At 38.7% G+C, this 12873-nt stretch overlaps 2 protein-coding genes across 3 annotated transcripts in view; both read right to left on the reverse strand.

Moving 5' to 3' along the window:
- Positions 1 to 579: 579 nt before the first annotated feature.
- On the reverse strand, positions 580 to 4292 carry fkbp6 (FKBP prolyl isomerase 6). The gene is made up of 9 exons (XM_014996112.2): positions 4029 to 4292; positions 3472 to 3589; positions 3287 to 3376; positions 2994 to 3196; positions 2508 to 2627; positions 2236 to 2433; positions 1924 to 2033; positions 1688 to 1771; positions 580 to 1080 (listed from the first exon to the last, which is right to left on the reverse strand). Exons 1-8 carry the CDS (start codon positions 4083 to 4085, stop codon positions 1693 to 1695), a joined length of 975 nt encoding a protein of 324 aa, XP_014851598.1. The 5' UTR covers positions 4086 to 4292; the 3' UTR covers positions 580 to 1080; positions 1688 to 1692.
- Positions 4293 to 4989: 697 nt separating this feature from the next.
- tmem244 (transmembrane protein 244) overlaps positions 4990 to 12873 on the reverse strand; it is a 49899-nt gene continuing 42015 nt past the window's right edge. The window contains exons 1-6 of one of the 2 annotated variants that reach the window (XM_014996115.2): positions 9869 to 10324; positions 7389 to 7471; positions 7190 to 7266; positions 6224 to 6349; positions 5949 to 5993; positions 4990 to 5668 (exon numbers count right to left, since the gene is read on the reverse strand). In XM_014996115.2, coding sequence (XP_014851601.2) covers positions 5571 to 5668; positions 5949 to 5993; positions 6224 to 6349; positions 7190 to 7266; positions 7389 to 7471; positions 9869 to 10000 — 561 coding nt within the window. In that variant the 5' untranslated portion in view covers positions 10001 to 10324 and the 3' untranslated portion in view covers positions 4990 to 5570. Of the gene's footprint in view, positions 5669 to 5948; positions 5994 to 6223; positions 6350 to 7189; positions 7267 to 7388; positions 7472 to 9868; positions 10325 to 12873 lie in introns of those variants that run through there. The other variant, XM_014996116.2, reaches the window with a different exon arrangement.

Below are 12873 nucleotides of genomic sequence, written 5' to 3' on the forward strand. Positions count from 1 at the left end.
CCCCTACTGACGGCAATGAAGACAATGAAAAGCCAAATGAAAAACTGAGGCTTCACAGTTACATGCACACTACGGCCACTGTGATGACGGATTATAGATGCAGACTGAGTCGGTCCAAACAAAGACTCCCAGGTGTGTTTGCGGATTGCGACTCTTTTGAATCGGATGCATTATTAAAGCAGGGTTTGTAAAATTCAACTCTTACTTGTACTCAAGGTTTCCATGAATATTCCATTTAAAAATGTCTGGTTCTTCCAGATTTGCATTGATTTAGAAGATTTTTCCGGCATTTGCATTTTCATATACCTGACATAAACGCATTTAGGTTCCATTACTTTCAAGTTCAAAACATTATGAAACATGAGATTTATCAGTGAGGTATTTCCCTGATTTTTGGGTGGCAGCTGAACTAACTTTCAACACTTTTCGAAAAGTCTGTACAGGTTGAAAGATAACCTTACAATGCTATTCCAACCTTGGATCAGTCTGATTTCTTTTAGTGAAAAATCTAAAGTAATGCTTTGTATGTCACCCAACCTGGACCCAGTTTCTGAACCAAAAATAGCAAATATGTCCCCCTTTTGTTTTCGTTTTTTTTTTTTTTTTGAGTACATGCATTTCCAGTTTTTAAAACAGCAACTCAAACACAGGAACGGCCCAGTTGAACATGGCATTCTGATACACCAAATCAAACATAAATAATCTGATGTAAATATAATCCAGAATAAATATTCACCCCGTCCCACAAATGTTGATTTTTTTTTTTTTAATAACTCAAATTCCATTCTTTACTCAGCAGTCAAAGAACCGAAAAGAAAATCTGAGAAGTCAAGAAAGCCAGAAAAAGTGTAATTGTTTTTAATTTAAATTAACCACAGGAGTGATTCAAGGTCAAGCAAACGTCTGACTTTGGCAAACAAAGAAAACACAAGCATTTATTACAATGAACAGCAACCAAAAAGCAGCAATCCTAATCATAAAGAAATTAGTGAACATAGTACTTTATAACATGAGCAAAACCTACTTTTACAGCTGGAAGAGAGGAACATGAACAAGAAGCAAGCTGTTGAATCTTCACACCTGCAAAAGGGAATAAAAACATAATTTTAGTCAATTTCCTCACAAAAGCTCACAACAGCTGTCTGTCAATAAGGGCTGGTTAACTTGTCCAAATTATTTAGCCTAATGAGGTTTTGATACAGTGGAAACTGTGTGAGCTCGTCCTTCCCAAACTAAATTAGTAGGGGAAAACAAGTACATTAACAGTAATTTCTCATAAAAGTTCATTTTTACACCTGAAATCATAATGTCAAGGCTTATGGTTCTCAGTTTCAAGATTTCTATGACTCGCCTCCAGTTTAGTCAGTAAAATAGGGCCCAAAAGCATACAACTTCTTCAATAACTTACTAAAAGCAAAAGTGTTCTCAGTAAATATTACTGAATGCCTTCTTTAGGCATTTATTTACCAACAGCAAATGTTCAGCAAACGTGAACATGAAAGTAGATCAGGTGTTCAGTTACATGATTTGCAGTTTCAGTCGGTTAGCAAGAATTTTAACACAAAAACTAATGGCGGTGAAGCCCTTCTTATGCAGCGTCTTGGAAAGGTATTCGAACCCAATCAAAGTTTTCCTTATTTCTCACGATAAGTAGAAAGTCAAAAGGCTAATTAACGGGATTCCTCACCACAATCATTGCACTGAGCTCCTCAGATCCCTAAACATCTTGGAGTACATATCTTTTTCTTTATCCAAACCATCTTTATAAGCCCTAGGACAAAAACAAACAAGCAAAAACAAAAAAAATAAATCTAAATACAGAAACCCAATTGGAAATCAAACTCAGCTTTCAGAACTATATACACTTACGACAAAAAAATAAAAAAAGTTCCTGAAAAACTCTAAGCAACAATGTCAGCTTACACCGCTACTTTCCTCAGGAGGTTGTTGATGTCGCTGTCGAACGGCTTCTTCGACTGAGCCATTATGAGGCAATCCTGTGCGCTCTCAAACTCCTGCAGCTCATGGTAAGCCTGCAGGGGAAAAATATAAGCAAAATAACCAACGAATAAATCGCTGCACGTGCTGATCTGCTCTAAAGTTTACTCTCAACAGAAGCAACTGAGGAAGCAGATAAAAATCCAGGCTCTCCACTAAACGGCAGATTTATCTCCCGCTTTGCGGACACTGCAGAGTTTTATCTCCAAAGCTTCAAAACCAAAGCTCCAGCCTGACCTGTCCGCAGCGGAACAGGGCCTTTGTGTTGGCTGAGTCGATCTCCAGGGCCTTTTTGCCATACTTCAGGGCTTTTTTGGGATTCTCCAGTCGGAGCTCGGTGAGCGAAAGGTTCAGGTAGAGCGGAAGCAGAGCCACCTGGATCTTCTCCTTGTCCGGCTCGTTTCGCGAGTCCCGATTCCTCAGGAGAGTCATCGCCTGTTGGCAACCCGGAGCACGTATGAACGAGGCGCGGCGCTTCGCTACCAGACGCCGACTGACTTTCACAGTACCTGCTTGTAGCGATCCTTGGCGTGGTCGTATCGGCTTTGATTGAAGAAGCGGTTGCCAAAGCTGCGGAGTGTGTTGATGACTTTGACAAGTGTGGACAGAGGAACGCTGCTCTGCTCCTCCTGGGGACAAAAGCAGACGGATCCACGATTTGTCGTAAACTTGTTCTTGAAGTAAAAAAGTAACCATCCTTGGGTTTCTGTAACTCAACTGCAGCTCTTTAATGCCCTAAAATGCTATTCTTTTCCAGTCTAACATTTACAAAGTTATCAGTTCTGATAAAATGGAGTGATAGACAACTATTGTGCAATAAGTTAGGGAATAAAGCCTGAAAACAGAATGTTTTTTTTTATTTTTTTTATTCCGTTTGCTTCCACACCTCTCATGTTCGTTAATCAAATTCCACACTTTTCCTGACTGTATGGAAGCCCCGCATTAAAGTGGGAAAACAAAGCCTTTATGCACAGAGTCCTTCAATGAAATCCCACCGAGCTCATTGAAATAAACTCATCCACTTGACCCGAGTCGAGGTAGTCCAGGACGTGAACCTCATACAGAATTGCAGCTGCAGCCGGGATGAAGGGTGGACAGCCCATTTCTCCGTACGCGTACTGCGGTTGGAGCAGGAACCGAGAGAACTCCCCTTTCTTCATGGTCAACAGTCCCAGCTCCAGTCCGGCTAAAGTCACATCTGCAAATTAGGGTTTGGGTAGAAAAATGTATATTCTAACCAGACAAAGATGGAAGGTTACATTAGAAAAATACTTTTAAATAATCATACCCCTTCCCAGCTTCATCATTGGAGGGTACTTGAGGTGTGCGGTGCTTTCAAAAGGTTGATTAGAATACTCCAAGTAGCCGGAGTAATACACTGGAAGAGGATACAAAATGCTAAACACCAGCTAAAAAATAGAGCATGAATCCCATAAAAAGGTTTTAGATTTCATTGTTTTGTTTTGTAGCTACTTATTACTGAGGCGTTTTGAGGCACAGGTGGGCCCTCTCCAGGTTGGACCACTTCCTTCAGGATTCCTCCATCGCCCAAGATGTCATACATCCGCCGACCGAGCTGCTCGAAAGGACTCTATAAAATAGAGACGGAAGGATAGATAGCTAGGACTATCAAAATAAAATTAACAGGTGTAAATGTTGGGATTATTAAAAGCTCAGGGTAGGAATTCCTTCTGGTCCAGCACTTCAAAATAAAAGCACCAGTATTTCAAAAAGTAGCTTCCACATCCCTATTAATAAAAAAGAAAACTTTGAAATTGTTACGGGAACAGATTTCGTCTCCTCATGTGAGGAGGTTACAGATTAGCATCAATGTTAAGTCTAGCAATCATCCGCGCTATATTTGCAGCGAGGACAAGTAAACATACAATTAAATGCATCTACAACAGCGTTGTTCATACACAACGTAGCTTAACGTAGTAATGTTAACATAAGGGGATATAAGTTAATTTTAGTGTATTGGTAATATGTGATCTTTTAGAAAAGCTAATTAGCCCAACATGTTGACTTACCAGCGTGCTCGTCGTTAGCCGCCTCCCGATGCTCGATACTAACCCGTTTCCAGACATTTACCTTCTGAAAAAAATATATATATCCTGCAACCGTCTTCAGAGTTGTCCAGACAGTATAAAAAAATATTACTCAAGATGTAAAGAGGAGTAATATGTTTTCTTCTTTTTTATGGTTTAAGCTAATTGCTTCAGCTGACTCCCAGCACGAGGAGGGCTGGTTCAACAACTTCCTGCTCAGTTTACTGACCAATCATCTTAATGATTCAGGGTTTTTGGAAATATTTTTATATCACCTTGCACTCAGCGTCTCAAGATAACAGCATACTCAAAATACTGTTTTCACAAATTGAGATTAAATTACAAATTTGTTTTTCGAAATTATGCTTCCTTCACTTGTTGAAAAGTTCACAACATATCATGACGACCCACGATGTTCATGCAATAAATACAGAAACTGCGGGAAACCGAGACTGGACAGAAGGACAGAAGGAATGAAGCAAAATGGACCTATAAATGGAGAAACAGTTGGTTGGACATTATGTGGATGATGAATTTCTTATGATTGGTAAACTTACATCTGTCTAATTCTTCTGTTTTATCACCAATTTTATAACTAGCTGTTCTTCCTTAGTGTAGTCATTTTTAATGTGTGTCTCTTGAGGTTTTATGCCTGTAAAGTATTTTTGTTTTACACTTGGCTGTAAGAAAGATGCAGAATAAGTACTTTGAATTCAACAATTAATCCCATCTTAATGATTTGAGCTGTCTTTGTAAAGCACTAAGCTAAAGATTTAGAATTTGGACATACGTTTATTTTTGTCTGTCTCTACCCACCTCTGGTGCTCATACCACTCATGGTAATCCTAAAACAAGTTCTATAAAACGTATGCAGCCATTGAATCATTGCATGAATCATTTCTCTTGCCCACTTTTCAAAATGAGAAAGACAAGAGAACACACTACTAGAACACGGTAAACTTTTAATAATGCTGCCGAACGCAGTCATTTTTAAGCACAAAAAAATTTAACTATAAAACATAATGGCTCGTTGCCACATAACAGATTTTATTTCCCATATCTTTCTTTATGTACACCTGATATTTTATTACAAAATGTAAATCTGTTATGAGTTATACTCCTAAGTACAGTGATGTCAGAAATATACATTAGCAAATAATTATCAATAGATTTATATAACCATACAAATGTTTCAGCTATAAAATATCACCTGGTTCTCTCAAAGTTGGCTCATTGAAAGATGCTTGAAAATAAACAATACAAAATAATATCTTTAATGAGTAAAAAAGTGTCTTTCAATAGGCGAAGTGAAGCCATTTAAACAATTCGGAGCAGCCTACTGCCTAATCCATGTTATGAAAAGCAAACAATACACATGTATGTTTTCTTTTATGTTCTTATCTGAAAGGCTTTACTTTGTTACACCGTTACAAACATGGATTGGTGAAACGGAACGAGGACTGACTGGCACACTTCTGACCTGGGATTACCCATTAAGCCAGTTAAAAGCTTTCCTTGTTTTTATTAGAAGTTCTGCAGTTCAGCAGGATAGACAAAGTTGTTCCTGAAGAGTTTGTAGGCCAGGAGCTGTCCTCCGAATATCATCATGACCAGGCCCGAACCTGCAGAGAGATGGAGGTAGATAGACGGCAGAAGGTGAACAATAAAGAGGAAGCTTTAAAGGTCAGCAGCAGAAGATGAATTTGGAGGTGTGTTGGATGAGTCAGGGGAAAATGTCATATCTTCTTCAGACAGACAGAAATAGAGATTTGTGCATGTGTGTGCGTGTGTGTGCGTGTGTGTGTGTGTGTGTGTGTGTGTGTGTGTGTGTGCTGTCCAAAAGGGATTGAAAAACTGATAAGATGGCAGAAGCTGACATGAATAGGAAAATAAAATCCTTACCCAGAGCGATCCACCAATGCTCGGCAGAAGGGAAATCTGACATCACTGCAAAAAACGCATCAAGGTAATGGGTTGAATATGACAACCAAATATCAAAACTATTATATCATAACTGTAGTGTTCTAGTGCAATTTCTTGATTCTTTTTTTTTTCTTTTTAACTCTTTGTGTGTGTATCTCTGCTAATGACAGCTAATTATATAATCAGGCCTGCAATCCTATCAGTTGTCCTGGCCTACTCATCTCATCCACTTGCATGCGCACGTGTGTGTTTACCTGCTACAGTCATCCCAACGTGCAGCAGCGTGACAGTTATTGCGTAATCCCAGACCCACTCCTCCACAATCCACGCGAACACCAGCCCTCCTAAAACATAAGTCACTTCTGTGGAAATGACCCCAACTGGAAGGAAGAAATATTTTCCTTAATTACACAGAAATTTCCTTCGACATTTTCTTGTCATGTTATTACAGAATATAAAGGGATCCCTGTATCCTTAACTGACCACAAAAGGTCTTCAATGTATTGTTTTTTTAATTCAGTTTCTGCCAAATATGCAAATGTTTTCTTCTTCTTGGATTGCTGAAGTGTGTGGATGTATTTTAGCAGCAATTATAGAAATTGCTCTTACCGGCTATCCATGCAAAACTATAGCATCAATCTTTAGCAACCTCAACACTGGAAGAGATTTATCAGTAATTTTTCATGTCAAATATCAGTGGTGATTTCTTTGATGTTCTGCACTCAAAACCATTCCTGTTTAAATGTTTCTTCGTTAAAAACATACACTCACCAGACCCCTCTTAGCCTTTAAAACTGCTCTAATATTTTGCAGCATTGATGTAACAAATTGTCAGAAACATCTGTAAGAGACTTTGGTCCATACTGAAATAAAAGCATCACACAATTCCTGCAGATATGTTGGCTGCACGTCTATGTCAGTTGCAAATGCTTGAAATCCCAGTCGATCAACAATGTCTAGCTTAATCAGCCATGCTACATTGAAATTTACTTAAACCCCCTTTCTTTTCCATTACTTCAGCCTGTCGTCTTTATGACATTTAAAAGCACTGAGTTGTTGCCAAGTCATTGGCAGTGTTGCTATTTGTGTTCTAACATGTGTTTCTAATACATTTGCAGCTAAAATGTTTTGTCAAGCATGAGTGACAGGAGAATGGGAAGCAACACACTTCTCCAAACACTCATGTGTTATCCATTGTTGAATCCACTACTGCAACTCACCTAAGTATTTGGGGTTCTGCCATGACGGTTGTGTCGTGTAGTCAAATGGCGTTAACAAGCTGTTGATCTCGTGAACCCTAAAGAAATGACAAGAGGACATCATAAAACGTGTCCAATTTGGCTAGAAGAACTTCATCTGTTCCCTTTCAACCTGGCCTTTTTTACAGTGGCATCGCCATTTGTATGCGAGTGTGCGTACCTGAAAAGTCCAATGCAAAGGCTGACCACAATGTAGTAGAGAGAGAAGCACACCATGCACATTAGCAGATTCTGCAGAACAACCTGGGAAGGGAGAAGGCAGCGAGAGCTTTTTACTCAGCGATATTGAGTAAAAATGTAAGAAATACAACGTTTCCCCCTGAAAACTTGCTAAGCCCGGTGGCTGGGTGCTAGGGCAGGCTTTCATCCAGCGCCCCATCGTGTTTTTCAGTTAGAAAATGTTTAAAGTTGACAGGAAATATGAAAATATCACGTGATAAGTATGTGTTATTGAATGATTGGAAGATTAATACCTGAACACCAACTAAAAAATGCAAACATTTTAAAAATACCTAAGTAAATAAGCAATGCTTAGCCTGGTGGGGGCACAAGTCAAGCCTGGTGGCCCGCCAGGCTTATAACACACTGGGAGAAACCCTGGAAACGTCTTCCTGAAAAAATTCTTTATTGGCTTTAGCGGTACAGTAAAGCTGAATTTAACTTTATATACCATTGTCTTCTGTACTAAGCGTAAATAACAAGCAAATAAAGAAAGCCAAACATCAAATCTGCTTTATACAAACAATGATTTGACATATTTAATCCATATACACCCAATGTTTTATGCCCCAAGCTAACAGAAAATGTATGCACCTCCATTCCTCCTATCCTAAGTGACCTAGAAAACATACCCTCCTGACAGGAGACAGTCAATGTCCAGCTAAATCCTGCTTTCACAGATGACTGCCTTCAGCCCTTTCAGGAAATGAGCTACATGACTCCCCAGGAGCAGAGATAAAAGCCCTTTTCTCGTGGCTGACATTTCAGGTGGCTAAACCCAGGTGTAACTAATTATTTCATTAATGAGCTCCATTCCAGTCGGGTGGGTCGGTGCCAGGCCTCTCTGGCTTATCGGCGCACCTCGATGGAATGGGGGTCATCGGTAATCTTATTAGTTACACTTGCGATTTCCTGCTGGGACAAGTCAAATGTCTACTGTGATGCAGGGTGAACAGAGTAGACCAACTCTTACAGTCAGAGAGATAAACAGTTTTCTAGGTCAAATATTGCCATTTATCACTTATTAATTGTATTGTAGGGTCTGATATTTTTACTTTTGCATTTAAAAATAGGTTTATTTTATTAAGAATAACATTTCTATGAAAACATAAAACTATGTACAGAGTAAGACAATTAAATATAAACAAAGAAACTGCACAACATAATTGTGGTGTTTATCGCTCTTCGGTGACAATTAGCATATTTGAGCTAATAGCGATTGAGCACCTTGGATTAAAATAAATTGTGTTCAGGGGAAATTAGGGAGGAATGTGTGGGGCACCTACACATTCCTAAGTAAATAATAATGTCACTATATAACCTGCTTAAAACATGCATTTTTGAAAGTATGAACAAAGCCTGCCAAACTCTGGAGCTGTGTTTGTCAAGCTAGCTAGTCAAATCTAGCCGTCAAAATTGAATGGAAGCTTTTTCAGCCCATATGTGCTGGCCCAGTTTTAGCCTTAACAAAGACATTCAAAGTTAGTTTGCCTCATTTAGTCTTTATTTTTCACTGTTCATTCACATTTAGTTGTAGCTTAGAAAAATGCTAAACTGGTGTAGGTGCTAACAGGTAGCTGAAAGCAGGCAGCGTTTCCAGAAAAACCTTAAACCTCATAACCTAAAAATAAGTTCACATTTTCAATACTAATTACTTGTTTAATTCCTCTGCATGATGCTAATATAGCAGAATGGCGATTTCAGTTTGAACATATTTGCTGCCATGTCCTTTTTAGACTATGTTCAAAGGCTTAAGAGTTTAAAGAAATAAACTGCACAAGGCAAAAGTGGATGCTCTCCCAAATTGCCTCTGGTTTTAACAGCTTCAAATGTGTGGGTGTTTGTAAAACCACGAAAGCAGTTGAGCTCATGCTAATGCCTTCAGACAGCTAAACACCTATGGCTAACTCTTCGTCTTGTTTGTCTGCCATCTCAATAAGACTTTGCAGCTTTTATTTAAAAAAAAAAAAAACTGACCTAGAAGCCAAAATTTCACCTCAAATTTTTTCTTCCAAGCCTGTATTGACAGAATCCTTCATAAAGGCTATCCATTATTGGATGTTTGAAAAACATTGTATCATACACTTGTTTGCTGTTTGCTACAGTCTACAAGTATACTGAGGATTAACTTTTGTAATTAACAAAATGGAATTACCTAACTTTTAATGTAAAATGCATTAAAAGTTAATATAAACATAACTAAAACAATAATCGTTGGCTGAAACCGATGTTTACCATCAATAGTATTGATACAAATGTCCACAGAGTCCTCTCAAACCAACATTGAAACTATAACATTGTATTTATGAATATTATGCAGCTGTTTATTATTAGCTTTGTGATCAGACTCTACATTGTAACTTTTTCTTTAATCCTCCATTTCTTAAAATGGTTCTCTGTTCTATGGTTTTCTGTCCTTACCCAGGTGTCGCTGGGTGTAGTCTTGAGGGAGAAGGGTCCATGGCGTTTTATGAGCGTGACTCCACAGCAACGACAGCAGTAGTCCAACAACATGAATGTTTGCCGGTCTAAATGAGGAAACGTAGCCTCCATGTGTGTTTATGAGTCCCTGGGAGCATCTTGTAGGGAAGCAAGGAAGGCGGGATTGGATGAAATGAGATTACTGCTAAGAGGTTGGAGTAAATCCCACATGGGATAAGACGCATAAATGCATGTGTGGACAAATACTCATAACCCACAATTAGGTTGTTTGTTTCACATGTGCAATGACACACACACTTCAGTTTGATCCTCAACAGGAGTCAGACATTTCCAATAATTTAAAGAGAATAAAATAAGATAACTTATACCATGCATGACAGTCAAACATTTGCCTTGAATGTGATTTACAAGTGGAATTCGGTACAATTTGACTTTATTTCGACGTCTGATAATGTTTGCAAACCAAAGTCTTGAAAGCTCCTGATCTGAACATTGTAATCAACCATAAATAAAATTATTACAGGTAGTTTGCAATATGACCACTAGATGGCAGGACAGCCTGCAAACCTTGAGAAAACTTGATCCATCAAAGTGGAATCGACACAAGAACGATTAATTTCAAGACTCACATGAGCACAGTTTTGACGACTACAGATGTAATTTGGATTATAAAAAAAGCTATGCAGATTTTAATCCTATTATTTACCCAGATTAAAACTGAAAAGTGCGAAGTGACGAAAAGCGATTTCTCAACACAGAAACCAGTAGTGACCAACATAAATATGAACATCGCCGTTTTCTTTTGCGCTCTCCGGAAATAGCCAAAAGAAAACTTGACCGTTTGACGTCATAACATGCGTACGTAAAGCAAATGCACGTGCTCCTTTTGTGTGGGTTTGGGGCTGACTCTGCTGCCACGGTAACCTGCATCATTGTATCCATGGTGACGGCAGAGCAGAGGGAAAGGAAGAGGGGGTTCCATGAGGAGTAAGGTAGGCGTCATAGCCGAGCATCCCTCTGTGTGTACACACTGTGTGAACCGGTGCCATATTTTATTGCTCTGAGGCTGACGAGGAGCGACTCATGCTAATCTTTGTTGTATTCCTCCGCATCATGCTGAATATTGTCAAAATGCCAGACAGCATTGATGTGGTTTTATCTTGAGATGCATGAGTTTTAAGTATTTTCCATAATAATAATAACAAGAAGCAGTGAAAAAGCAGCAGCTACAATAGCAGACTGAGAATTGCATACTAGGATCAAGATTTAAAAAAAAACAAAAAAACAATACTCTGGATTTGTTGGACAAAATAAAAAACAATCACTTAGAAATTTTGCCGTTCCCCATCTTTTATGCAAATTTATGCCAGCAAATCCAGTAACTGAATAATTAGACTGCACATATCTGTTGCCATAAATCTTACCTGGTTCTTTCTTTGCAGGAAAAAAATATCTCTGAACTTCTTAAGATTAACACACTAGTTTTTAAGAGAGACAGACTCAAAAAAGAGCTGATGGAGCGCTCTAAAGATGAAAAAACAAAAACATAAAACCACTAAATCTTAGTAATTAACACATTCTCTTACAGTCACCAATCTGCAGCATTAAAAGCTACAACAGGTAAAGTGGATGTGAAGCAGCTAGAAGTAAATAAGCTGAAAAGGATAACCTTGCAGTTTCAGAAGCAAGAAAATTGTAAAAGTGTGATCTCTATTTAGCTCTTTTCCAAGCTGGAAAAATTTGAGGAGGTATTTGTCTGATTCATCACTTAAAAATCCTAAAAATAAATCACACGGTAAATCTGGAGGCCTGTAGTTTTTTTTGTTTTTTTTTTTTTTAAAGGGGACTGATAGAGACAGGTAAACTGGAGTCTCTATTTACAGAAGAAGGGAGGTTAAGCAATAAGTTTCCATCTGCAGAGACAGGAACGTCTTTCCCCCGGACAGGATTTATTTTAAGGTTTGTAACAAAAAAAGAAAAAAAGAAAAAAAGTAAAGCATCAGGAGAGGAAGAGATACTCTGGGGAACATTAAGGCTCATTGACCTAAATGTCAATGAGGGATGTCTAAGGGGTAGAGGTGCTTTAATTAAACTATTGGGTGCACACTAAGAGAGAAATGCATTAGTCAATATGGCCCTTGTTCATCTCACTTTGGTTTTCCATTCTCTCATTTCAATAATCTAAAATCCAAAAATGACTATTCAGAGCAACACTTAGTCCTAATTATGTCCCCCTGTGTTTCTCTGGTGTCTTTTCTTCACTTATCACTCCTCGATTAAGTAGCTCTTTTTCCTTTTAATTGTTCCGCTGAACACTCCCATCCACAGCTGCACACAATAAGTGCAACACCATTTTTTTTTTGTAATTCTCACGACTGTGCAGGCTTGTAAACAACAAATATAACAGCTAACAATGCAATGCTTTGTTTCTTCTTTTTCTCTCCTCCCCCCACCCCTTACTCCTCACTTTGCCTTTTTCCCACACTCTGTCTATATCTTCCTCATGTTCTGCTCCTTTCTGTCGCCTCTGTATGTTTTCATTTTCTTCTTCCCTGCATGGAATGTAAATACATCAGCCATGAACTGACCACAGGCTTCAGCAAGGGATCTCAGCTTTCTGCTGATCCTGTCCCAAGTCCTCGCGTGTTGGGATGACGACTTTGTTTTTTAGCATTTGACAGAATGTGAATGTGTGAGATGGGAGACGTTTTAGAGAGTGTTAAGGTGTGAATGTTACTGTCACATTTAAGGTCAAGGAAGACGTTTTACAGACCGACTGAAACGCCTCAGTCGTGTCCAAGCGTAACCTCTCCGTTTGTCCATGTGCGTGCTCTGCTGCCTTTCTTTCTTTCTTTCTTTCTTTCTTTCTTTCTTTTTCTCTCACAAATCCAAGCCACTTAAAACAAATAATAGGGTGCTTTCTGGCTCTCTCTTTAATGCACAGCCTGTTGTTCAAATAATGCATCTTTGCTAACATTCCCTCA

This window comes from Poecilia mexicana, unplaced genomic scaffold, assembly GCF_051168715.1.
Source record: "Poecilia mexicana isolate PSO_F unplaced genomic scaffold, ASM5116871v1 scaffold_21, whole genome shotgun sequence".
In the NCBI taxonomy this organism is placed as follows: domain Eukaryota; kingdom Metazoa; phylum Chordata; class Actinopteri; order Cyprinodontiformes; family Poeciliidae; genus Poecilia; species Poecilia mexicana.